The 26,768-nt window shown below is 36.9% G+C and overlaps 4 protein-coding genes and 1 non-coding gene across 7 annotated transcripts; 2 read left to right on the forward strand and 3 right to left on the reverse strand.

Annotated features, from left to right (window-relative positions):
• Positions 1–3,960: 3,960 nt before the first annotated feature.
• Positions 3,961–4,886, reverse strand: LOC127804435 (putative calcium-binding protein CML23). Its single transcript, XM_052341297.1, has one exon. It carries the CDS (start codon positions 4,551–4,553, stop codon positions 4,128–4,130), a length of 426 nt encoding a protein of 141 aa, XP_052197257.1. The 5' UTR covers positions 4,554–4,886; the 3' UTR covers positions 3,961–4,127.
• A 1,357-nt stretch (positions 4,887–6,243) lies between these two features.
• On the forward strand, positions 6,244–6,316 carry TRNAK-CUU (transfer RNA lysine (anticodon CUU)). The gene has a single exon. It is a non-coding gene; the product is annotated as a tRNA-Lys (tRNA).
• A 1,377-nt stretch (positions 6,317–7,693) lies between these two features.
• Positions 7,694–10,380, forward strand: LOC127803050 (probable adenylate kinase 7, mitochondrial). The gene is made up of 4 exons (XM_052339057.1): positions 7,694–8,133; positions 8,581–8,721; positions 8,951–9,181; positions 9,930–10,380. The coding sequence occupies exons 1-4, from the start codon at positions 7,780–7,782 to the stop codon at positions 10,080–10,082; spliced, it is 879 nt and encodes a 292-aa protein (XP_052195017.1). The 5' UTR covers positions 7,694–7,779; the 3' UTR covers positions 10,083–10,380.
• Positions 10,381–11,028: 648 nt separating this feature from the next.
• On the reverse strand, positions 11,029–18,096 carry LOC127804203 (uncharacterized). 3 transcript variants are annotated; one of them, XM_052341011.1, is made up of 10 exons: positions 17,950–18,084; positions 17,795–17,881; positions 16,506–17,272; positions 15,058–16,184; positions 14,300–14,594; positions 13,935–14,159; positions 12,566–12,739; positions 12,139–12,339; positions 11,920–12,033; positions 11,029–11,719 (listed from the first exon to the last, which is right to left on the reverse strand). In XM_052341011.1, exons 3-10 carry the CDS (start codon positions 17,217–17,219, stop codon positions 11,387–11,389), a joined length of 3,183 nt encoding a protein of 1,060 aa, XP_052196971.1. In that variant the 5' UTR covers positions 17,220–17,272; positions 17,795–17,881; positions 17,950–18,084; the 3' UTR covers positions 11,029–11,386. The 3 variants fall into 3 exon arrangements, with proteins under 3 accessions (XP_052196971.1, XP_052196968.1, XP_052196970.1); XM_052341008.1 differs by having other exon boundaries at positions 15,058–16,235; XM_052341010.1 differs by lacking the exon at positions 17,795–17,881 and having other exon boundaries at positions 15,058–16,235; positions 17,950–18,096.
• A 2,740-nt stretch (positions 18,097–20,836) lies between these two features.
• On the reverse strand, positions 20,837–26,000 carry LOC127805035 (probable inactive leucine-rich repeat receptor-like protein kinase At3g03770). Its single transcript, XM_052342202.1, has 7 exons — positions 23,925–26,000; positions 23,652–23,785; positions 22,792–23,038; positions 22,058–22,269; positions 21,955–21,980; positions 21,644–21,755; positions 20,837–21,533 (listed from the first exon to the last, which is right to left on the reverse strand). Exons 1-7 carry the CDS (start codon positions 25,273–25,275, stop codon positions 21,303–21,305), a joined length of 2,313 nt encoding a protein of 770 aa, XP_052198162.1. The 5' UTR covers positions 25,276–26,000; the 3' UTR covers positions 20,837–21,302.
• Between the last annotated feature and the right edge of the window lie 768 nt (positions 26,001–26,768).

Below are 26,768 nucleotides of genomic sequence, written 5' to 3' on the forward strand. Positions count from 1 at the left end.
AAAATAAATTCTAAAAATATTTTTTTTATAAAAATTATACTAAATATGAAAATATAAATTTTTAACTTCACATTCTCAAAAATTTAAATATAGGGATGACTGCCTTTGTGCGGCTCCGTTACTCGTGCACTTAATTTTAATAAGTAAAATAAATTATAAATATAAAATTTTATCTCACTAAAATAAAAATTAAATTTATAATTTATAAATGCAAATTTCACATATCACTTACCTGATCACTGAGGTATGGCTGGAGACCAACATCTAAATCCTTCTACCTTACCAAAACCCCTGCTTGGCCTGCATAACATTTCTTAATAATAAACAATTGTGAGTTAGTGGTTGGCAAGTGTGCCACCGACCTGACTGGGAAAAGTCCTTGGGCTGCTGCCACATGGGAGAAACTTTCCCATGATTCCCATCTACGCGGCGCTCTCTTGTGAGGACAAATATACCACCTTAATTAATTATACTTAAATACATTAATTAATTGATTAAACACGTTTAATTCTTTATCCCCCCCCAAAAAATTAATCTGGCCACCCAGTGCACCTTCTCTTATAGGTAAACAAAATTTTGGTTAAATTAAATTAATTAAAATTGATAATTTAATTCAATTTTCAAAATTAATTTTTTTAATTATTTCCATTCAATTTGACATTTTTATTAAAAAAAATCAAAATAACCAAAATCGACCAAATTATCGAAGAAGATATGATTTTTGACTAAAATTGGCTAGTTTAGTTTGTTTATCTTGTTTTGGTTTAACTAAAATTTTGTTTACTTCTAATTACTTTTATTTGTTTGTATTTTTTTTTATCTTTTTAATTTGAGCAACTATTCGGTCAACTTGATTTAATTTTTAAAATAAACTTAAACTATTTAATTTAAGCAATTCCATCCATTCAATAACTAAATTGATAAAATGTTCACTGGTAGCTTTTTCCCTTCTCATTTTTTTTTATTATCCTTCTTAATTTTTGCATTTGTACTTTTTAAATAATATATTTAGTTTCTTATTCTAATCACCATTAATAGTAACAATATTCTTAAAATAGTTTTGTTCAATCATTTTAAATTTAATTTTTTTATTCATTTCTTAATTTCTATTTTCAATTAGAATTTAGACTTAGTAGGAGTAGAGGTGTGCAATAGATTATAACAGAACTGAATCGTTAAAAAAATACTAACTGACCCGACCCGCATACAATAATCGAACTGACTGACTAATCTCAACTAACTGAAATTTAAACCATGATAATCGAATCAAACCAAAAACCGAACTAACCTAAAAAATAACCAAAGAGACCGAACATTAGTTTGGTCATACTGTTGTTGCTAGCCACTTGGCCAACTAGTGATTCTAATGATCGGAACCAATCATTGAACCCAACTGCGGCGATTCATATATCCAAAAATAAGTTTGATCAAACAGTTGATTTTTTGTAGATCTAAAAATTAATTCTATAATTAAAAAACTCAAAACACGTTTCTAAAAAAATATCGTCGGCCACCATCCACGGCGAATTCTGATGATCGGAATCGACCATTAGATTTGCTTTGGCTCAATAATCCATATACTCAAAAATCAAAAGTATCTAATGGTTGAATTTTAATAGATTTAGGTTTTAATGTAAATTAAATAGAAATTATCAAAAAACTTACCGAATGAACCATTAACGTTGATGAGCGAGCACGGTAGTGCAAATCGGAGGAGGGAGAGATGTAATCGTTGTCGGCATTATCATAAGTGTCGGAGGTCCAAGTTGGCGTCGGCGTTCGATAGAAACAACAACAACCAGCGTTGGAGGTAGAGAAAAAGTGTCGCATCTGCGTCGACATCGGCATCAAAGGGGGTGATGGTGCCAGAAAGTCGAAGACAATGGGGAAAGGAGAGGGTCGAGCGAATGGAAAGATCATTCGGTCCTTCTTTCTTCTAACTTATGGTTTTATATTTTCACTTTTGCTTTTATAGTAAACCCAAAACGACATTGTTTTGTAAGTTTGGTTCAGTTTGATTATTTCAAGCAAAAAATCGAACTTTCCAAAAAAATATTAATCGAACTGAAATTTTGAAAAATATAACCAAATCAAACTAACCGAACATGTCGGTTCGATTCGGTTACTTCAGTTTAACCAAAGTTGTGCTCACCCCTATTTAGGAGATTATGGGTATTGTTGTATGTTACTAATTTTGTTAGGCTAAAGGCATAATTGTAACATCCCGCTCGAGCGATAGGAAGAACCGGAACAACTTATCCTGATGGGTCTACGCGAACTTCCCAGGGGGGTCACCCATCTCTGGATTACCCCAGGTCAAACACGCTTAACTTGGGAGTTCTTTGCCAACATTCAGCCCAAAAGATATCCAGTTGGTGTTGTTTCCTTTCTTACACTATCCTCGATATATTCTAACTTCTCTAGGCCCTCGGGGTATTACATTCTTTCCCCCTTAAGCACATGACGTCCTCGTCATGCGACCTTACAACTGGTCCCAGACCTTCTCCCCTTGGGGGTTGCCATCCTAGAAGCCTGCCAAAAGCCGCTCCTTGTACAGGCCCTCAAGCCCCGGCGCCACTCCCCGCCCTCATCGGACCGCCTTCGCCAAGGGTCGGCTCTGATACCATTTGTAACATCCCGCTCGAGCGATAGGAAGAACCGGAACAACTTACCCTAATGGGCCTACGCGAACTTCCCAGAGGGGGTCACCCATCCCTGGATTACCCCAGGTCAAGCACACTTAACTTGTGAGTTCTTTGCCAACATTCAGTCCAAAAGGTATCCAGCTGGTGTTGTTTCCTTTCTTACACTATCCTCGATATATTCTAACTTCTCTGGGCCCTCGGGGTATTACAATAATCATCTCCCTCACCTTTCATCATTTAACCATTTAGCTCCATTAACTTAAACAATGACTTATTAGGTTTCTCAACTTCCAATTTTGAACCAGATAAATACTTGAGGTGCGTGCAAGACCTTTATCTTCTTCTTCCTTTCTTCTTGTCGCCAGCGACTGCCGCAAACCCATCTTCATCATCCTTCTTTATCTTCTCCTTCCTCACTTCTCGTCGCTAGCGACCGCCGCAGCACTATCATCTTCTTCTTCATTCCTTCTCGCCAGCCATATGTTGCTTGCTGCCTCTTTCCCGTTCTCGCTCTCTCTCTCTCTCTGTTGGTGGTAGTTAGTGGCGTGGGAGGCGTCGGCCAGGGTCGGTGGGGCCGTCTATAGTAGTGGTTGGGAATGGGGCAGGCAGATCTAAGCCGACGGCGTAGGAGATGAGGGGTCATTGGCTCGCTCGCTCACCTTCCTCGTGCGGATGGCCGACTATGGCATCGGAGGGGGGTAGGGTAGACGTCGATTTGGGGCGGGTGGCTAGCTATGGCGTCGAGGGGGCAATCGTCTTCTTTCTCTCTCTGCCCCTCTCTCTTTTTCTCTCTATCGTTTCAGGCGGCTATCCACCGTCGCCGGCCGCCAACCTCTTCATTTCTTGCAGATCGAGACACGTGGCATGCTTCCATTGGCTTTATCAATGTGGGGCTCACATTAGACTGCGCGTGTAACTCACGCGCAAATGCTTGTTATACTAAGGTGTGTACTCATTACAAAATTAATAGTTGAGGTACTTAAAAGGTTCAAAATTGAAGTTGAGGGATCTAAGATCCTTGTTTAAGTTAAGGGGATTAAATGGTTAAATAATAAAAGGTGAGGGCTGATTATGCCATTAGCCAATTTTGTTTAGTTAAATACTAATAGGAGTCAAGTATGGATTAAAGGCATTTGGTTTAGGATTTACCCATCTTCGTATTCGGGTACTTTAATTTTTTATTCGTTCGTCACATTTTACAAGATTGTAGGTAGGATTTAGGCCCATAAATACACTAATATCTTATTAATTAACAACATTATTAATCTCTCAAACTTGAATAACCATGAAAGAAACAATATTAATTGAGACCTAATTAGTGGATGAACATCTATACATATATATATATATATAAAATATACAAACGTATATGTGTGTGTGCGTGTGTTCATGTATTTGTATCCCTATATTTCAAACAATATATCATAGATATTGAATTAAGTAAAAAGAACCAAAGAATACAAAATCAGTGATGGTGTGGTATCAAGACATCATCATAATCCTAAACTCATCGAAGGTGAGCACTCCATCGCCATTGATGTCAAAGCGAGCTATCATCAACTTACACGTATCAATGGTGGCGAACTGCCCCAGCCTGCACAGCATCCTCATCAAGCTCTTGTCAGTGATCATCCCACTCCCATCCATCTCATACATCTTGAATGCTTCTCTCAGATCCTCTTCCGCCTGATCATCTTCTTCCTCCTCCATCAACCTCGCCACGTCTTCCAGCCCCAGCTTCCCGTCTCCGTCGGCGTCCATCAGCTCCACCGCCGCCTCCGCCTCCTCCTCCGTGAGCTCCCTCCCCACCGCCGCCAGCCACTGCTTCAGCTCCCACGCCGATATCTCCCCGTCTCCATTCTCATCAAAGTGCTTGAATTCACGCTCATATTTCTGGGTTTTGCCCATTAATTACACAACTAGAAGGAATTATAATGGGTTTGCTAATCCTCTGATTTCCTTCCCGCTCTTGGCTTGATCCTTGGAACTTGCAGGCTTTAACTAATTAAACCTCGATATATATGCATGTACAGATGATCGCTTTCCGCGTGATTGACCAGTTCGGCCGCGGCGAGGGGGTTGGTGGAAAAGAGAAGATGCTGTGATTTATCTGGGAAGGTAACTTAGGTAACCTTCAAAGAAGACGGAAAAAGGAATCCGCCAGGAATTGCAGAAGGCCGGCCGTACATAACTTATCCCGCAAGGTCAGAAGTCTCTAGGTCCTATAATTAAGATGAAGACGATATGATCGTGAACATGATCATTGTACCCCTGAACCTTGTTTTTCTAATCATGGACTCGAGAAGAGGATGAAGAAGAAGAAGACGACGATGAAGTTGATCGGAAACTTCCATTGATAAAGTCCATTGATCAACCGTCAAAATTGCCGTGGCCACGAGGAGACGCACAAATTCCTTTCAGACGTAGACTCCAATTCCCGTAATTTTGGAAGACTAAAAGGCGATTCTGATGTTGATGTTTGACTAACCGGAGATGTTATTTAGATATTTATTTGTTATATTTTTTATAATAATATTTGTGTATTATTATATTTACATTAGTATAGATATAATAATTAAAGTATAACATACTAATATATCATATCATATATTAGTGTCATAAAAAGTGTATAATTGCTTAATTAACACAATAAATATTGTTGATTTAACTCTAGAATTCACATCAATAAAATTTGTTGAATTCTACCTAGTTCAATTTTGATTGATCTTCCCCTTTAATAACGTTATTATTGGAATACTACAATTAAAATTTATATTACGGAAGGAGTTTCGAGAGTTGATAGTACATAATTGGAAAACAAAACTTATATGGGAGAAAGTTGTTTGAAAGAATTGAAGTTGCAAACCTATAAGGCCAAAAATAGGTTAGAACGCACGCGGAGACTTTTTTCATACAAACCCTCCGATGCTTAAGTCAAAAGAGATTATAGTAAAATTTGAATGCAAATGAAATTATGCATAAACGTATTATAGAATGCAATGGAAAGTTTGTATTGTTGGTGTTCTCAAAATTTGAGAGTCAAGAAAAGAAAAGAAAAAAGTACTCTAAATAGAACACGTGACACACACATGTAAGGATGTGGTACTCTTTTAAATGGAAGATGTGGTATTGTTTGAGAGAACTCATTCTCTAAAAAAAATTCTTGAGATGACGTATTTTCTTAGATATTCGAAAGAACTTTCTCCTCTCTAAAAAAAAAAACATGTATTAAAATAGATTTGCTTCAAAAGTTTTCCAAATGAACATAGAACATTTTTAAAATTTTTATTATATTTGTGCCCTAGGTCGGTACCATTTTATTTTATAAAATTAGCCCTTATATTTTGTTATTTAACACGCTTCACCTCGGGACGGCACAGTAGTCAACTTTGTAAAAGATATTATTAAAAGTGTGCGGGCCTATCAAGCACCATTGATAAATTATTGCTCTTGCCGTTGTTGTAGCGTCATTCTAGAAGAGTCTGGAATCTGAAAGGAGGATCGTTATTGGAAAGTTCAACTCAACAGAGGAGCTAAGGGAAATGTCTATATGGAGTCGCACAAGTATTAAGTATATTTTGATGCTCATTGTTCAAAAGCCCGTCTAGCTCAGTTGGTAGAGCGCAAGGCTCTTAACCTTGTGGTCGTGGGTTCGAGCCCCACGGTGGGCGCACGCGTCTTTTTATTTTCTCTCCTTTTTCTAGATCATATTTCTTTCATTCGAACTGCGACAGGTTCTCTGTCTTAAATATTATTTTTATTAAAAATATATTTTTCAAATAAAAAACAATCAGTCTACCTTTTAGGACTATATTATATGTATATCATATTATTATCTATTATTAATAAATAATATTATTTATTTTTAAGTATTTTTTGTTCTTAAACTAATCCCAAAGGAAAGCCGAGACCAAAAATCAGTTAAAATTAAAATGCAAATAGAAGATTGAACTGTATTTCGATTAATACAAATTAAAATCTAAACACTCAAATTTAAAATTCAAAATTATTATCTGTTGTTTTTTATGATAAGCTTAACTACAAAGAAAAAAGCCCACGTTTGATCGAAAAATTTGGACAAAATACTATATAATTACTTGAGTAACACCTATGAAATGGTCGATTAGTTGAGCAAGTGACCCTTACTCTCGAGTGACTAAGAACAAGATCGAGTGATCTCACCCGAAAGTCTCTCTCAATGCCTTTAAGAAACCCTCTTGAAAATTCGTGATTCACTCAATAATTATTATTCAAAAGACTTTTTTTGGATAATTATTCCAATATCCTTGCCTACAAATTCATAATAGAGTCAGAAACACCCTTCAAAATTTGTGAGCCTCCTCATTCTTTATAAATAAAAGAACTTTTCTCTAAACTAAAGTATACTCACAATCCCACAAAAATTATAATTTCATTTTAAATATGAAATTAATTTAAGTATCGGAGAGTTGGCGGATGACCTAATTCACCCCCTAACTTGTTTCTTTCTTTGCATGTCACTCGTAAACTCTTCAAAGTACTCTCTCACGTCTTGATCGAAACACTTTTCGATACAATAAAATTTATTATTATATTTAGACAATAACACTTTTAATCCAAAAAAATAAATAATTCCGTACAACACTTATTAATATGCTGATAACTTTTATTTGCTTTGATTGAAAAAAAAAAAAAAAAAAAGCTGACATCTTATTCAACGGCTAAAAATAAATATTATATAATTTTAAAAGTTAATAATACATAAATTAATTAATGCTATATACTTACATGTAAGGTGGGAGTGCGTAAGTTAGCGGCGCATGTCATGTGGACCCGGTCGTGGGGTTTAAAAAAATCGGGCGCTTCGCAAGCGGTGGCCTCGCATCGGCGCCGTCTACGCGTCTCCCATCGAACCACAAGCCCTCTCCTCGGCGTGTGGATTCCGCAATATTTTCAAAGAACTCTCCACCGTCCATCCAGCTGGAGCGTGGCATTTTTGTAATTAATCCCCAAGATTGTGTCATTTCCAGAACATTCTCCCCTTAAACTATTCTATTGTCCCGACATCAAACCCTCTTTCTATTTCGCCGCCGCTACTGCTCCTTTCTCCAACTAAAACCCTTTCTCTCGCTCTCTCTGCATTCTGCCCGCCGCCATGGCCGGACTCTGCCGCTTGCGTGTGGCGGCGCAACCGAGGGCGCGTAATCGTATTGGCACCGTGCTCAGCCGAGGTTACGGATCGGCGGCAGCGGCTCAGGTCCAGTACGACTCCGACTACGACTACGATGAGTACGCCAGCGAACCGTACGGTGATCGGAACAGGATGGCCATGGAGGATTCTGAGGGATCGTTGCCGGGGAGAGGTGTGCAGTGGCTGATTATGGGGGATCCAATCGCGAAGAAGCACGTGTATGCGGAGAGGCTCTCGAAGCTTCTCCAAGTCCCTCACATTTCCATGGGCTCTCTCGTTCGCCAGGAGCTACACCCTCGTTCCTCCCTCTATAAGCAGGTACGGTTCTTTTCTTCCTCCATTTGTTTATCTGGAAAATAAGGCGGATGGAAAGGGAAATTCCTTGTGCCTTAAGTTCTATGTTCGTATCGTTTTTGTGTTTTTCATTCTGTTTTATGTGGCTCTAAGGTTTAATGCACCTGAGTGTAGACTATGAAGTTAGGAGATGGGAATTCCACGAAATTAAAGCGAATGCATGTGATCGCGCTTTGATTTGGTGTTGATTTTCACGGTTATGGAAAGAATTTGAGCCTAAACGGTGATTGAAACATAATAAATGCAACAGAAATTTTGTTTTAACATTTGGAACTCAGATTTTTTTTGTACTCAGTTCTCATAGGTTAGCTGGTTACATTTTATTGTGGTTATTATTGCATACTTTTTTACATGAACTCAAGTGTATTCCCACCCCTTCCTCCCGGCGCTTCTTTCTTTTGTGGAATTCAGATTGCGACGGCTGTTAATCAAGGCAAGCTAGTTCCAGAAGAGATAATCTTTGGTCTGTTGTCAAAAAGGTTGGAAGAAGGGTACTCTCGGGGTGAAACTGGATTTATTTTGGAGGGAATTCCACGTACAAAGATCCAAGCTGTAAGTGTTTTTTCATGCATTTACGCTTCCTTGGGAACATAACTTTATATACAAATTTTTATGCAACCACTGGGCATTGATGCTAGAATTGAAAGTATGGTTCCAAAGGAAGTACATCTATCATAATTCCTATGAAATAGTGTGGCTTGGTTTGTGGTGATTTTCCATTATAGGTGATAGCAACATCCCACGCAAAAATGCTAAAACTTCTTTCTTTGACATGATGCAGGAGATCCTCGACCAACTTGCTGATATTGATTTAGTTGTGAATTTCAAATCCGCAGAGAAGTCCTTGTTGGAACAACATATAAGAAATGGAATTTATTCTCCAGGTCATGAATTTCTCAGCATGAGCAAGTCTGGATTAAAACGAAATATGCCCTTACATGACAATCCAAAATCTTCAAGTGCTGATGCAGAAGTCGCCTGGAAAGAGAAACTTCGTATCTATGCTGAGCAGGTATGCTTCATATTGCATTCTAAAGTACTGAGAATTTGCAAAATTTTGATGATTCCTTGCGATTGTAATTGGGGCTGAGGGTTCGTGCTAATTAAAAATATTCCATTTTCTTCTGAAATCTTCCAGTCAATCTTTCACTGTGCTTCCCTCCTAAGTCCTCAGTGCAAGTACTTCCTGGTCCCTGGAAAGTCCTGCAGTGAGCTTGCTCTTTGTTTTTACTGGTATCACTTTTTGAATCAATCGGCCTATTTCTAGCCGTTCTTCTGTTTTTCCTCGTGCTGGCCAGCTTTCTAAAGCTCTTCTTGAACCTTTGTATGACACATTGCCTGCTCTGTAACATCAAGAAATAGCTATACTGGTCGGCCCCCCTATCCAACTGGTTGTGAGGCTATGCTTTACCTGATATAGACTGTTTCTCCTCCAGCTGCTCAACTAGCTCTATCTGACCTTCCTTCAAGTGCTTTCTGATCGATGGCCAACCGCTGTTTTAACTGCTGTCTGTTCTTATGTTATTCACTTGGTTTGTAGAACTAGACAGCAACTAATGGTATTCTACGTGTGCTACTTTGATTCTTTTGTTCTGAATCTTATGTCTTGTGCTCAATTCTCCAAGAATCGAGGTCTCTATTTTTAGTTCACATAAATTACTTTCATTTAAATATTTGCTAAGGAGTCCCCATGAAAGACAAAAAAAGATCGAACTTCTACTGACACAACATTTCCCCCCCTCCCCCTTTCTCTTTCACAGAGCAAGCCATTAGAAGATTATTATAGGCAACAGAAGAAGCTTCTTGACTTTCAAGTGGAAGGTGCAGCTGCAGAGACCTGGGAAGGTCTCTTGGCAGCATTACATCTTCAGCATATGAATGCTGTCAGTTCCTCACAGAAGTTGACTGCATGATCCGTCGTCCAATCTGTTCTGCCAACTTTTCATTCCTTAGTTCGGCTTCATAGTAAATATAATCAATATTGAGTGGTAGCATAGTTGCCTGGAGTTTTCCCCTGCGTGTCTCCAGCCTAGTTTTGAATGAAGACTTTTGAGTTTTTCCTATTTTTGTTTGCCAATTGCAATGCATTAAGGTGACGCGAGTTTGTAATGTAAGATCCATCGTCCGGCCAAGAAGCTGAACAGGCAGTTAAGAACATTTGGCTTGTTTTACCATCATGCATACATATTCAGGTCGTTATTTTACCCTCCATTCGTATATTTCCATATTTGCAATTTGTTCTGCCGCATGAATAGATTCCGTATGGATGAGCAACACCAGTATCGCTGTACGTTCCAAATTGCAATGTTCTATTCGGACAACAGGGAGGGGGGATATCGATCAAAAAGAAGTGCTTATTATTTATATTTGAGTAGTGTAAAAATAATATTTGAAAAATATTTTAAACAAATATTTTGCTAAATTTATTAAAAAAAATCATTATAATTTTAATTTTTTTAATTTTATCTTAATTATTTTATATTTTGAATTTTACTCTAATATAATATAATATAATAATTTTATTTATTTTAATAAACGCTGACTTTGTAAATAAAGCACACTCAGCAGTCAGTCAGCACATCAACACCCTTTAATGAGTTATTAAATTACAATGTATATCTTTATATTTAAAATTAAATATATGTTAAAGAAATCAATATAACCTGTGTAACTTAAATCCTACCTAAATAATCTAGTAAACCAATGGGACCCATTGCGTCTTTGTTTATTTGCTTTTAAGGGTTTTAAGATCATCGGTGTCCGAAGTCCGAATATATATATATATATATAGGATTACTAAGATTCTAAAATAAGCCTTACAACAACCACACTTATTCAAACTAAACACCCTGAGACATACAACCTGCAAAACTCATCTGCACTGCGTTCCGCAACATGACAGGAAAATATCCTTTCCAAACCCGCAGTTTCATTCTTATGTACACCCAACACTACAGACAAGAAGGCAAGCATCACAGGTCACAACTTTACAACTCAAAAAGACCATTCAGCCCCTCTGGCCCCTATCTATCTCCCCATTCCCCCCCACCACCCAGGAGAAGAAAAAGAAAGGTGATTCTGATTATTAACATATATTTATATGTAACATACCCCATATATATTTAGGCAGCATATTATAACTGCATTTGCCCTTTCCAAGGACTATCGATGGATAGATAAACTACAGATGATCCAAAATTGTCCAAGTCTATTACTGCTATTCACTGTTCATCCATACCTCTCGAAGGAGATGATATCTGACGGCATTTCGGTTGCCATTTTGCTTTGAGATCCAGCTGGGTTTTATTGAAGTAGGTGAGGCCTGGAAACTGTCAATTATTGCAGTCAAGGGTGAACCCAATTCATCGAGCTCGTCATCACTGGTGTATGATTTCTTGAGCACCGTGGAGCCACTTCTTCTCAGCTGGGGTTGGCTTCCAATCTCTCCAATGATACTGGCCACTGAAGCTGCTGGAGGTGGCAAATACACTATTGGAGCTGCATTGCATGGAAAGGCTGTGATAAAACCTTCTCCTTCCTCATCAGCATCCTGAGTCAAATAAATTCCAAGGATTGTAAAAATGATTTTTAACAGTAGAATGTAAGCTTAAATGTTTGTGAGCACAGGAAATCTGTCGTATATTCATAACTTTCTTTTTTCTTTTTCTTTTTTGTTTTTCATTTGCAAAATATCACAGATTTTTTTACTGAGACATAAACCTCAGAAAACAGTGCACGCAAATCACAAACCTCAGAATCCAGAGCTTCAAGCACATCCTCGGGAATTGGGTCTGGGCAAAATTCGTCAGGGACAAAATTGTCAAGTACCCTCTTGATGAGTGGTGCACCAAATGTAGGACAGACCTTAAAAATAAAAACATCTAGAATGGGTACAAATAATAAAATCTGCAATGGGATAATGTGAAAGATAGCAATAATTGGAGAGGATTTTAAGGTCTCGAGTCAAACCTCTTTTCTGATTGACCTACTTAAGAGCATGTCCTTTGGAAGCATCATGAGGTCGCTTAATGCATTTAAAAGATGGAAACACTTAGAGGACATATCACAGTCTTTGCTCTTGCTGCTATCATCATCATCATACTTGCCTTCGAGAGAGTCATCATCATCAATTCCAAACAGGTCAGTAAGCCACCTAGACCAATTACCAACCTGCCATCAAGAATACCAAAAAAAAAAAAAAAAAGCACTCTTATGCTGCCTTTATTAATACAAAGGGAACTGAAGTATTAGGAACACAGCGATTATGGAAAGGGAAGGCACATAAGGCAGGTCCTTAATAACATAGGGAGCAAATAATGGTAACATGCATCATTAAGGGCTACACATATTTATTAAGTATTTGGAATATATCAGATGACAGGTTTCTAATTCTCACCGCATTTTTAAGTTGTGCGCCAGCCCCAAAGCTTGCTTTCCCTGTCGGAACTGGGAGAACCTTGGCATCACTAATGGGGTCAGATACAGGATCAGTTGGAATCTCATCAGCAGATTCACGAAGAATAGCATTGAACATTGCCACATCCAATCTAGCCACGCATTGCTCCATGATCTAAACCATGTAATAAAGATGGTTTACTAGCTCATAACCAAACATAGTACCAACAAACAAGTATTTTATCTTTTGCTTTTATTTGTCAATAGGTTGCCAACAAGCAATAAAATTGGGACAATATAACATCATAAGAGGAAAAGACTAAACAATGCACCAATAATGGGTACACAAAGACACAAATCTGAGAGAAGTGCCAAAAGAACATGAAATGCTAAAGGATGGTAGTAGTTTCTGGGCATGTCAACACGTATACTTCTACATGTATTCTCTCCATTAACAACAAATAGACAAAAAGGGCCCCAATATAGTATAAACACAAAGTTGGGGACAGGACCCATTTGTTGTTACATTTAAATAATCCGATATTTGAGGTTATCCAAAAAGTGGCAGCTAGGCAAGTGAGCATAACCATTGTCATGCATCTTTACTTTCCCTTTGTTTTGGCTTAATTAGTTCAAATATCTAGGATCAATCATCCAAAAAGATTAAAGAGATTAATGAGGATATTACCCATAGAATTAAGAAAATAGGGTTAAAATGGAAAAATGATTAGTGTTATATGATAGTGAGATTTTGTTAAAGTTAAAAGGAAAACTTCATAAGACAGCTATATGACCAATTTTCTTCTATGGCACGAAATGTTAGCCAGAAAAACAATAACATGTTCAAAATATGAGCATGACGAAGACAGTTATTATGATGGATGTAGATCATACAAAAAAAAAAAAAAAAATTGAAATAAGGTTACTAGTATAAGACGTGCAAGACATGATTAAATAATTTGGTCATGTGAAAAATAAAAAAAAAACAATAAAGGCTCCTCTGAGGAGAGTAGATGAAATGGATCAAGTCTTTAACAGATGAGGCAGAGAAAAATGAAGAAAAACTTGGGAAGAAAAACTTGGTAAGAAACTCTTAGGTGTGATATGAGTTTTTAAGAGCTTTATAGAAGATGTGGATATACATAGAAATGATTGGTGAGCTAAAATTCATATAACCAACCCCACCTAATCAGATTAAGGCTTGATATTGATATGTTGTTGTTTTGGCTGAAATACAACTCAAATATATGTCTTATTTTTAGAAGATAATTGGCTTTTAGCAATATACTGACAAGGAAACTATGAAAATTAGATATTCTAGACCTCTAACTGCATATCATTAAAAAAAAACCTGTGAGCACGAAGTTTACCAATCTAGCTAGTATGGGTAAGCAGCCACATTCATGTCCCCCAGCTCTAATGGGGCAAAGCCGTTCACAGGCATCCTTGAAAGCCCTCTTCCAGAGCTCTAACGAGAAATGTACCTGATCATGATCACCTGAACTAGATGTCCTCTGATAAGTTTTACTTGCATCAAAAGCCATACCTCTATTTATTGCTTTTGCTGCAGCAGATTGCATGTGTGGAGTCAGTGTCTGTAGAAAACAGAGAACAAAGTCAGTTCAGTTAATTAAATGTTTATTTAGGGTCCAACCTAGTTTTCAAAGTCAGTTTTCAATTTAATTTGCAAGTATATTTTCAGAAAACAAAAAGAAAATCACAATTATGGTACAACCTGCCACCAGACAGACTCAATGATCCGTGAGAAGATCCAAGCTTCAATCTTTTCCAGGGCAGATATAAATGTATGAGGGTCTTTCCAGTCATCAAAGCTTTCATATAAAGCACCTTTATTTCCCTTGCTTGGAGAGGGCTCCTTCCATTTAAGTGGGGATAATTTCCTGTCATATCTCTTCCCACTACCAGGACTTTCAACAGAAGGTCTAGCAGAAAGCGGTAGTTGCTGTTCTGTAAAGGCTTGGCTGATGATGGCTCTCAGTACAACAGAATTTGACAACCAAAAGGTCAACCTGTGCTTGGGGAGTGTGGAAAAGTAAATAAACCCTGCTGAATAATTCTGAAAACTTTCTTGAAAGGCAAACATATTTTGACATCATGTTTAAAAAGTATCAGATGCAATAACAAGAATACTAACTCCCTAACATAGGTATAGGTATGTATTGAGACCTAGTTGATCAGATTCTGCGCTCTATTAAACAGTTGGAAGTTTCAACTCTCAACTCCCACCCAGAATAAAAATATAGGCACTGAACTCAAACTGCTATAATGTTTGTGTGGGCGGGCATGCGCACAAAGAAGAGAGAGAGAGAGAGAGAGCAAAAAATCATTTCTGCAAAGAAGCAAAAAGATTGATGTATTTGGCTCCACAGTAAACTTATCTAGCAGAATCCAACTGGACATTCTATAAGAAAATACATGTATAAATGCCAACCATGTCTTACAAGACTTAAGAAAAGCCAGGGCCTAAAGTACCTTGGAACATCATTTCCACATGCTTTTGCAACCAGAACCAATCCTGAGACAGCACTTCTAGCTGCACTTGCTCTCCTTGATTGGGTATTCTCTTTGCAAGCATGAAGATAGAACCTAGAAAGGCGCCGAGCCGGAGCATGGACCTTATTAGTGGAGCTTCCATGCTCTGCAACAACTGAGTAGAGACCAGCCTCAAGAGCAGCAACTTCTCTCAATTCTCCTTCAAGCATCTTTGTTCTCTGTTCCAGTTGCTGGATTCTGACATCAGAAGTGATGTTTCTTGTCTCTTTGGGAGTTTTAGTGTCTTTTTTTTCATATGTAACAGAGCCTCGGCCACTTTGAGCATCTCCTGACATACCCTTTCTGACCAACCCATTGCCCCTACCTGAGTCCACAGGTGACCGCACAGACTTCACGTGCTTCAATCTATCACTGTTTACGATATTATTCTTTAATCCAAGATTATCCCCGGCAAATGAATATGCATCATTGCCTGATGGGACTTGCTTTCTTGTGCCATCTTGTGAACCATTCCACAATTCATCTTCTATAGACTGCTGTCCATCGTGCAGCATTGCTGCTCCATTTTCTTGCTCTTCGTTGATGTGTATGTCTTTAACAGAACCATTATGAATAAGATTAGCACCTGGGCCTTCATACTTGGCTTCTGTGCTCCAACTCCAAACCTTGTCACTATCCTCTCCATCAGATTGATGTTCAATGGGGATGGCTAGGCTGTCATCCATCTGGTCATCTGGGACCACTACTTTGGTTAAAGAATTATTCAGTTTGTCCATTTGAGATCCTTGCAGAGTATTGCTGCTAATCTCAGTTTCACCCTTAGCAAACTTTTCAACCTGTACAATATCATCATGGTCTTTATTTGCCATGCTAGTGTCTACCTGTTCCTCTGTACCTTCATAAGATGTAGATGATAATGAAGTTTGAGCACTCTGGGCAACAATTTTCTTTTGCATCAATGATAAGCGTCTATCGGGAAGATTAGACAAAGCAGCATGGCCATTTTCTAAGGCCCCCATATCTGAAGATGAGTCTGTTGATGATGAGCAAGATGAACTAGCCTTCAAACTTTCATGTAGTTCGTTCACAGGCTTTGCTTCAAATCCCTGCTTTGATGTTGAGTAATGTTGGTTGTCAGCCTCTCCTGGGCTATGCTTCTACAATTGGAAGACTAACTAGTAATCATATATTCTGAAACTATGAAATTAGTTCAATGGAGAAAAGCTTTCATCACCCAATAGATACAAATTAGGAAAAGTAAAAAAGTATTTACCCTGCTAGTGACTTGTTTATGCAATGCTAATTTACGTCAAATATCAGAGGATGTAAATATAGGCAGAAAAAACGTCACTTTGAATGGCAGAACTAACATGGATATAGCAGCCAAATTAAAAATGAAACCAATACAAGAACAGAAGTATATGTACCTCTTCTCTGTGTGGGGACAAAATCCCAATTGCCTCAAATGCTGCAGATGAAGCAGCCAAATATGAGTGAGAAGAAACATCATCATCAGCGAGTGAAGCAATCTCAGCTTCCTCAGCATATTCTTCATTCATCAAGGCAGAAACAGATCCACCACCATTTCCCTCCACAGATGCTTCTTTCTGCATGTTGTGTGCTGAGGAGGTGTTTGTGCGAACCTTTTCAATTGAATGAATTTTGATAAACAGAATAGGCTGAGCAGTGCTCCTAAAGCTCCGCTTGGAATTCATTGGCACGCTAGTACTCAAAGTGTCTTTAACAATGCCATAGTCTGCCAAGTCTACAACGGCAGTCCCCAACAACTGACCTTTTGTTGTTTTATCTCTCCGAAGCTCATACAAATTGAACTCGATGCAGTTCTTTTGAAAAGTATCACCATCACCGCTTTTAGCAGGAATTTCCCTTACCAGTGTCACTGGAAGCCTAAAGGACTCGTTAAATTCAATTTTTCCATCGCCAATACCAGACCCAAGCAAAGGGACAACTGAATTGGTGGAGCCAGAATTCCGTTCACCGTGTTCCCACTGAATTAGCACGGAACGGAGTGTTCTCAGCGACTGAGATGGGGGCCAAGGTTTAACCTCCTGAATATGAATCGTATAATCAAGGTGAACCGTGGGGCTTTTCCATTTCTTTGTCTTTAGTCCCAGAACCATGATTTCAGAAACAAGGGTACTAATTTGTCCACAGAAATTCAACTGCAAAACACCTAAAATCCATAAAGAAAAGGCGTAAGATCAAGAAACTGCAAAAATAGCTAAATCAGAATTCCACAATATCATGGACGAACGAAAATACGCTCCGCTAAAAGCTTTATTAAGAACGAAAACTGGTTTTGCGCGGTGAACTGACATAAATGTGGTTTCAGAAGAACAACAGTGTCATCATACTGATCAGTTGATCAAAACTTCTTACCATTTAAAAGAAAAAAAAAATTCAAAAAAGGAACTCGGACATTAAATGAATTCAGGTTCTAAGCCGCTAACCGCTTCATAATCCATGTGCGGTTTTAGTTTCGCAAAACAGCAGTACAATGGAACATTCAGAGAAAGAGAGATAGGAAGGAATGCAGCCAAACTCTACTGAAAGTAAACTCCAATCTCCATTCTTAAGTTCGATTAAGATTTCGGAGCAAACAAAAAAGAAAAATTGATTGTGACATCTCAGCACACCAAAAATGCTGAAATTTGTGGAGGTTGTTCAGCCCTAACACATCAGATCCGAGAATTACCGACAAACTGCGATCAGAAGCAATCAACAAAAGCTCCAACCATCACAAAACCGAACGGATTCGCCCAATGCCAACATCCAAACTCCACTAACAACGAAAAAATTCATGAGATCTTTGCTTAAACAACACCACAAGTGAGAAATGGAACCACTTACTGTGAATATCTCGCTCTGGCTGAAGAATCGGAGGAAATGTGAGACAGAAACCACTCTATCGCCTCGCTCCTCAGTCCAGAAGGGTCTTTAGGGAGAGAATATAATCTGAGCGCAGCGACTCTTAAGAGTCAGTGAGAGACAACCCAGACGGGATGTCTTGCTTATAAGTAAATTAATTAATTAAACAAAAAAACACAGAATTACATTTAGGTAGAATTTGTCAACTAACATATAAGTTGAAAAAAGTATAATATAAAAAAAATTAAATAAAAATATTTTTTATTATATTTATTAAATTTATCTCACAATAGATTAAAAATAAGTTGCATGATTTCTTATTAGTCAAAAATCAAATAAATAAATCTATTCCCTTCCAAATAAATTTATTTGAAATTTTATAAATAAGAGAAAAATATATATATGCCTACTCATCTCATAATGCTCTCATGTTTTTTTGATAATAAAAAAAATATTTTAATAAAAAAATTCTTATCTCGATACTTATTATATGTATTTTAATAAATATAAAAAAAATTAATTCTCAATATATTTTAAATAATTTAAAAAATAATCTAATAAAAATCTTAAAGTATTTCTTACTCTTATCTTAATACTTGCTTGTTTTAACATACACTAAATAAATATTGAAAGTGTGATATTTTTATATTAATATATTATATTATATGTTTAATTAATATAAATATATAATATATTAATTCAAAATATTACACAAATGGTTGTAATGAGCATTAGTGTTTTTTTTTTTTTTTTGTCTATTATTTATTATTTGCGTAAATAAAAGGAATAATTGTATGTTTCGCGGGAGCACGCTTTTCTTATTGACGTCTTGTGAGAGAAGCGGGGACCAGTCCCCACGTATGGCGCGTGCGTCACGACCCAACATGATGGAGAAAGTGCGTGCCGAGGAAAGTGGGGGCGTGAGCAGTGAGCAGTTGGTTAGGGCGCGTGGGTTCTGGTGAAACTGGTTTGTTTCATTCGCCGACGTGTTTGGCACTGGACCAAGAAGGCCGCGGCATCTTTCATTTTTCAAGGCTCCAAGCTTTTCTTTAATGAATAATAATGAGATGAGACTGTGGGAGCGGCTCTCCTTTATATTTTCGTTTTTTTAAAAAAAATCTAAGTGTTCAGCCTAATCTTAAAGTCGATCGACTTTCTCCTCTAGAAAGTCTTCAAGACAATAAGACGTAGTGATAAATTTATATATTTTTAAAAAATATATATAATTACATTTTACTAAATAAGATATTTATGTCTTTATTAAGAGCTAATTTTCATCATTCTTAATAAAATTAAGAATTTTATCACTTGTGTCATGCTTTAGGAGGTAGGAACAGCTCTCTTTTGTATGAATGGGTGATAGGCTTAAGAAGACTTCCATTGAATTGAAATAATTGGATGATCAAAATTGTTGGTTTGATTTGATTTAAGTTATAATTTGTTTGATTTAGTTTTTAAATTTATCATTATTAATTATTTTATTTAATTTAATTTTTATATTAAAAATTAAAATAATCAAATCGATGACAAAAATATATTTTTTGTACTTTATTATTTTAATTTTTTACGATTCTTTAGTCAGATTGATATTTTTAATTTTTTAATTTATTTAATTTAAGAATCTATTCGATCTGTTTGATTTAATTTTTAACATAAATTCAATCTATTCAATTTAAATAATTTTATACTTAAACCAACTAAATACTCATTCAGAAAATAAGACAATTAAAGTAAAACCGTTCCAACATGAAGTAAAATTGGGAGGAAGTGGAAGAGTTTAACAATGGCCGAGCTTCAACTCCAAGCAAAAACAATAATAATAATAATGTTAACCTCTAAAGAGTAGAGAGGAAGGTGACATGTCCTCTTCGAGTCGATGGAATGGAAGCAGACGACCATTGTTGGCGGAGCAATATGTATTTGGAAGTTCCAACGTCACATCTCACAGCAGCACCAACACCACCAGCCACTAGATGTCCTCTTTTTTTTTTTTTTTTTTATCGTTTATATACTTAGTCTTGACTAGGCTACCTAAAAAGTCAAAATTACTAATTTGCCCTTAAAAATCAATTATTCTCCTGTTATTAGGGATTTTTATTGTTAAATACTAAGATATCGTTCGTTAAAATTAGTAAGATAAAATTGTATTATTATGTTTTTCAAATCAAAATATAAAATGATAAAAATAAGATTGATAAGTATTTCAATTTTTTTTTTAAACTGTTTGTTAAATTCTTTGAAATGTATTAAGGGATATATGGATTCTTTTTTTTTTTTTCTTATCTATAGATTTTAAGATAAATTTATTTAAATAATTTTAGATAAGAAGTCACGTTAGTTCTTTTAAAGATTGTTAAATAAATTAATAAATATAATAAAAAAAATACTTTCATTTGAAATACTTTTCATATTTCACTTTTTTCAATCATTATCTTAATTTAATAAACACTACCTAAGAAGATGACATGATACCTTTCAGTCAATCCATATTTGAAAGATAAAAATTATAAAATTTATTTTTTGAATCTTTATTTTGAAGAATTCAACCCCTATAGTAAGATTTGAGATATTTGAATCTGAAAACCTAAAAATAACTCTACAAATTCTGACTTATGTCACTAGCTCAAAATATCCAAGTTCAGGAATCTTAGAAATTTAATTTTGAATTCCCAGCTTACTTCACTTATAAAGAATTCAAACCAAATGCTATCTTTATTTAGTTTGATGGATTCGTCACCAATTCGACATAACTAAATTTATCCAATCCGACAAATTCTCCATTAGTCCAAGATAATTTCAAATATCCCGACTTATTTTGTTTTTATAAAGATTAAGACTCCCCATAAGTAAAGGAGCAAATTCTTCCTGCTTATTACACACATTCATTGTTCATTCATATGTTATACAAAGAGAGCCAATCCCATCCTTTTTGTCAAATAACATAATCAACTACTATTCAACTTTAAGCTGTGGAAACAACCAAAGAAATAACATCGAGCCAGAACCATAATCTCAAATACCATCATTTGGTCTAAATCAACTACTATTCAACTTTAAGCTGTGGAAACAACCAAAGAAATTCTCCAACTGGTCAGACAATTGGGAAGCTGCCCTTTGTATATGAAGTGAAGTGTATATAGGTAGAGAGGCTCTGATCGATCTAAAATCTCTCCTGTGTTTAAGCAGAAAAAGAATAATAAAAGAAGAAAAGGATATTTACAACTCTACAGAAGATGCAATGCTTTCATAGACACTATAGCCATTTGCAAGTAGCTCTGCTTTCTTGTCAAGATGACGGAAGGCGATTGCACAGTTGCAGCTGCGAAGCCGTGAGACTATGACTGCGACGCAGCATCGGATTTCTGATCGGCATCTGCCACGGCCTGGACCTGAGCTGCGTACTGCAAGTTCCAGAGGACATCCTCGAAGGAGGGTCGGGTGGATGATTCGGGGGATATGCATTTGTTGGTGAGGGATATCACGATGGATAAGGACTCTTGGGTTGAGGTGGTTAACACAATTGGATCCACAATTCGTCTGCGACCATCCTGGCTGCTAAACGATGTCTGTCACATGTCAAACCAAGACTTGATTAACCAATCATATAGAAGAAGAAGAAGAAGAAGAAGAAGAAGAAGAAGAAGCAACTTTAGATAGCATCAGAGATTCAGGGTACCATTTCATTTAGCAAAAATGCTTCTCCTTTTCCACTCACTATAGGCCCCACTAGTGATTCAAGTATTATAAAGCCAAATTTGTAAACATCATCCTCCAACTTTGTCATGTGCCTGCAGCAATGGAGGTTACACAGTCAATTCTTGCAAATAGTCATCGAAACTATAATGCAAGCGGCCATGTTCTTAATTTCTGTGGCAGCAGTTTCTCAGGAAAGGATCGTGAAAGTGAGCTTTGCTGTCACCAATCTAACGATTCTTGATTCTATTTGGCTTTCCTCCCAAAGAGGAGTTTATTCAGAAGAGCTCTTACCATGATTTTTGGCTGTCTCCCTTTCCCTAGAAGAAGAAAAGACGGAAATCATGTCAGAAATGCTTCATGAAACCGACAAATGATTGCAAAAACATCAGGGTACCTCAAGTTTCTCGAAGTCCTCTGTGATGATAGACATTCCATAATCACTCAGCTTTGCAATTCGATGCTCATCGAGCAATATGTTATTCGTTTTTAATCGGTTGCTGAAGGTGGCTGGTATTACCCCAGCATGCAGGAAGTGCACTGCCTTGGCAATACCGATTAAAACAGCCAATCTGTCTGGCCAAGCAAGTAACTTGTCTGGAGAATCCTCTGTAAATTTGGGCACAAATTCAGTTAGAACCCTACAGCCTCAAATACAGACAGGGTATGTGCATGGTGGATTGAAAAACCAATAGATTTGACCGGTATATAATTGTTTCCACATAAATACAGGAAGTGCATGTATACAGGCTTCTTTGACACACTGTTTCAATCCATCTCGAGGTCAAACATTAAAGCAATCAAAAGTTCAGGTCAATACATTCACCATCTAATCCTTCATTATAGAAGCATTCCTTTCTCTCTCTCTTCTGCTGGAGGGGGCTGGCTCCAGGATAAATAGCCATACAAAAAGAAGTTACAAGAGCAGGCTGGGGATGCTTTCATGTGTTTGATCCACAAATGGTGAGAGGGCGTGTCTAGGGCTCAACCAGCTTACATCTAGTCGAGAGCTTTAAAGCTTTCAAAAACATCTATTTTACCACCATAATTTTCTCCTCATGTATTACACATAAATGCATGCATATACTCATGTAAGAGAACTAAATGTATAACCTCATCGCGTACACTGACCTGAGAGATGACTGCGAAAATCCCCATTGGGCACATATTCATATATAAGGAAGACTCTGTTAACAGTAGTCTCGTCCTGTCCACCGCCATCATCAATGCAATGACCCAGAAGACCAACCAGATGTGGGTGCCGAAGCTTTGAAAGCAAATCTAACCGAAACTTAAGGTTCCGAACTGAGTACTTTCTGAAGAGAGCCAGAGATCGTATGGTAACACAAGTGCCGTTCTCCAATGTTCCTTTATAAAGCTGAAACAAATAAAATAGCATGTTAAGGAGCTGCCTTGGCACTAATTTAAATCTTAGTTCGTCAACATTTGAACTGCATAATTATAATATGCATCGTCTCAACGATGAAACAAAAGCAATAGGAGGGTTCTGCCGTCTACCAAGTTCTCACTTCCCAACAGAACCACTGCACCATAACATACCATTTCTATCTGTAAATCTTTACCTTGTTCTCTTTCCATCAAAATGGGAGAGCACTATGTTCCCTCCCCTACCCAACCAAAAATCTGAACCACCAAGGAATAGGTTTAATTAACAGAAAAGATTAACACTATTAACCTTCAAATGATGAGCAGCATTTTTCACGCTGTAGATCAGAGGAGCAACAATCATTATATAATGACTACAACCAGAAAAGCAGTTCATAAGATCATATTTCATAATAGAGTTGCAAAATCCACCTAGAATGTTTTCTTCTATCTCTTCTCTTCCATCCCTTATCCACATCAATTCATTTCAAAATATTCAATTGCACGCACGATATCATTTAGAATCCAATACTTAACCCCAAAAAACAACAAACAAAGAAGAAGAATTCTGTCATAATCATCCAGTTAGGTTATTCAAGAAGTACCTTCCCTAGAGAACCTTCACCCAGAAACATTGACTTGTTGAAAATATCCGTGGCTGCTTCTAACTCTTCTAGTGTATACAACCTGTATGCTGGAGCACCCTGTGTCCCAAGTTTAGCTGCTTGAGATATGAATCCTGACACAAATGAAAGTTTGAATTTGGCTTTCGGTGGTGAGCAATCTGAACTCATTTCCATAAAGCACGAAAAATCTGGTATTTTGAAACATCATCATCATCATTACAACTAACTAGAGAGAGTAAATAATATACTTACTGGCATTTGCAAGGAGTTCAGAGGATATCCCTGCTGGTGAAGTTTCCAGTGGAACCTTTGGCAATGAATGCTGCTCCAATGTTTCACGGGAACGGTATCTTCTACACAAAATAACAAGCCCAATGGCCGCCAGTACTATAAGTATTGCACCTCCAATAACACCAATTAATACCCCTATTTTGTTCCACTTTGACCTTTTCCTATCGATGCCAACTTCTCTGCAGTACGAATCTGAATGCCGATGTTGAAGATCAGTGGACAAGCAATTACCACCATACTTAACAACTCTATCATCCAAACTACTATTCAAGCAAGAAGGAAGTGCACCCCTCAATCTGTTAGCAGAAATATCAACAAAACCAAGCTTGGCCGCGCAACTCAGATCATTGGGAAGTGCTCCACCCAGCATGTTCGTTGCTAGATTCAAATAATTAATGTTTGGCAAGGAGAACAATGCAGAAGGCGGCGTTCCACTCAAATGATTGAATGACAGATCAAGGTGTTGAATTTGGCTTAGCTTTCCAATTTCTCCGGGAATCTTACCAGAAAATGAATTATTGCTCAGAAGAGCTGTAATCAGTCCTTTGGGCATTAGAGGTAGTTCAGAATCAAAATGGTTCTCTCTCAAATCCAATAAATGTAGACTAGTTAAGGCATTCAAATCCGGCAATTTCCCCGAAAGCTTATTGTGTGCCAAAGCAAGATCGGTGAGGGTTAGAATTCTGCATATTGAAGAAGGAAATTGACCCTTCAACCGGTTGTTCTTTAAGCTCAGAACATTGAGATTTGATAAAGAATCCAACCAACCAGGGACTGTATCAGTGAAGAAATTGTCATCCAATGTTAAGCTTTGAAGCTTCCCAAGTCTAGATAACTGAGGCGGTATGGTACCAAAAATGAAATTTGAACGCATGTCCAAAAGTTCAAGTGAAGATAAGCGATGAATTTTATCAGGAAGCGGCCCCCAAATACCCAGAGAGACTAGACTAAGAACCCTTAAATTAGTTAACCTTGTCAGTGTAGTTACAAACGAATCAATCGAGAAACTCTCAGATAATGTCTGGTTGGGAACTGCAAATCCATTGAATTCACTAACCTTGGCAAGCTTATCTCCCATGATTTTGAGTTCAGAAACAGAACCGTCGTGGCACCTTATGCTCATGTGCAGGGTGGAAGAAACGTTACACAAATCGCCGCCGTAATTTTCCCAAATTTGTAGAGCAAATGGATTCTCCAAATGCTTCCTTAACTGGAGAAGGACTTGAGTTTGAGAGGTTTGTAATTGATGGGTATTCGAAACAAATAAGACCCACAAAAGAAACGCTCCAGCGAACCAGTTCTGAAACCCCATTTCAGACGAGTTCCGAGTTCAGGACCAGAGATTTCACGAAGCGGAAAGAACCCTAGAAAGAATGTAATTTTGGAGTTCAGAAGGGAAAGAAAGAAACAGAGTCGAGAAACATGCCTCACTTTCAAAATGGAGAGATTTCTAAAGAAACAGGACGAACCCAAGAAAGATTTATCTAACTTTCAGGTCTAGCCGAGAAACCGTTCGTAGTGTAGGCCTCAATGTAGAGCAAATGAACTCATTGCAAACTTTCCAATTTAAAGAACCCACCAAGCATGTAAAAGCAAAAAATACGCGAAGAATTAGGGAACCCACATGAGAAGCTTGAAGATTCAACACTACAACGTACTCGGCGCCCGGGATTTTCAGATTTCGCGAGAAATCCGGACATTAAGACAATGTAGAGAAGAGTTACCATGATGGTGGTGGGGTGAAGATTAAGAATTGAAGGAAGTAGTAAGCCATTAAGAAGGTGGATAGAGAAGGCAGAAAGGGACGCAGAGAAGGCATTTACTGGCAGTACGAACAAGGAAGAAGGTCAAGAAGAAGGAGATAACAATGGGGAGGCGGCTGCCATTAATGGGGTCGGTTTCAGAGTGGCAGAGAAACGACAAATGGGGTAGAGGGTTCGTGCCTAGTGTGAGAGGTGACTATGGGTCATTCATGAGACCACCATAAAAGTGGATTGGAAACAGAGACTAGAAAAGAGAAGAAGAAGAGAAGAGAACAGAAAAGAGAGAGAGAGAGAGAGAGAGCCGGAAGTTTTGTTTGTTATAGCTTTTATTATTATTTGACGGGTGAAAACGACGAGACTCCCAACAGTGGGAGATCACGTTCTTGTTTTCTTAATTATTATTTTAAGATTAATAATTAAATAATAATAAATATATTTTATTTTTATATAAGATGTATATTTTTAATATTTACATATTTTTTAGCTAATAATAAATGTATTGTATTTTAAATTATTTTATTAAATAATAAAATTATTAAAATTTTATTTAAACACTTAATTTTAATACTCAAATGTATTGTATATTTATATTAATATACCACACAAAATAATACAGGAGCATCACTTCAAATGTCAAATTTTAGTATTTAAATAATATTTTTATAAAATTATTTAGATATTAAAAATAAAATACATTTAATACATTTTGTTCAAGAATAATTTATATTTATTGAGGGAAATCCTTCAAAATAATATAAATAGTTCATTGCACACGTTTAAAAATTTAGATTATCATAAGTCGTGAATTTGAATCTATTTTTATATGAAATTGTGATAATCTGTATTTATTTTGAATGATCAGATTCACAAACTTTGATTTGTCAATTACCTATTCACATATATTAGGTTGAAGAAAAGATAATTATAATTTTAAAGAAGAGTGGAACATACAAAGATGTTTAAATTTTTCATAATTAAGGGACACAAATGAAACATCTCAAGTTAATAAATATATGTAAATTCATTTTTAATAAAAAAATTG

The sequence above is a fragment of the Diospyros lotus genome, chromosome 6, assembly GCF_014633365.1.
Source record: "Diospyros lotus cultivar Yz01 chromosome 6, ASM1463336v1, whole genome shotgun sequence".
NCBI lineage: Eukaryota > Viridiplantae > Streptophyta > Magnoliopsida > Ericales > Ebenaceae > Diospyros > Diospyros lotus.

Coding starts and splice junctions, on each gene's coding strand:
- LOC127804435 (XM_052341297.1), bottom strand. CDS start 4,553: ATGGGCAAAACCCAGAAATATGAGCGTGAATTCAAGCACTTTGATGAG.
- LOC127803050 (XM_052339057.1), top strand. CDS start 7,780: ATGGCCGGACTCTGCCGCTTGCGTGTGGCGGCGCAACCGAGGGCGCGT. Junction 8,722..8,950: donor CACGTACAAAGATCCAAGCT/GTAAGTGTTTTT, acceptor GACATGATGCAG/GAGATCCTCGACCAACTTGC. Junction 9,182..9,929: donor TTCGTATCTATGCTGAGCAG/GTATGCTTCATA, acceptor TCTCTTTCACAG/AGCAAGCCATTAGAAGATTA.
- LOC127804203 (XM_052341010.1), bottom strand. CDS start 17,219: ATGGTTCTGGGACTAAAGACAAAGAAATGGAAAAGCCCCACGGTTCAC. Junction 14,160..14,299: donor TTGAGTCTGTCTGGTGGCAG/GTTGTACCATAA, acceptor TGTTTTCTACAG/ACACTGACTCCACACATGCA. Junction 11,720..11,919: donor TTGAAGCTCTGGATTCTGAG/GTTTGTGATTTG, acceptor TATTTGACTCAG/GATGCTGATGAGGAAGGAGA.
- LOC127805035 (XM_052342202.1), bottom strand. CDS start 25,275: ATGGGGTTTCAGAACTGGTTCGCTGGAGCGTTTCTTTTGTGGGTCTTA. Junction 23,786..23,924: donor TGAACTCCTTGCAAATGCCA/GTAAGTATATTA, acceptor CATTTGTGTCAG/GATTCATATCTCAAGCAGCT. Junction 22,270..22,791: donor TTTTCGCAGTCATCTCTCAG/GTCAGTGTACGC, acceptor CCAAATTTACAG/AGGATTCTCCAGACAAGTTA.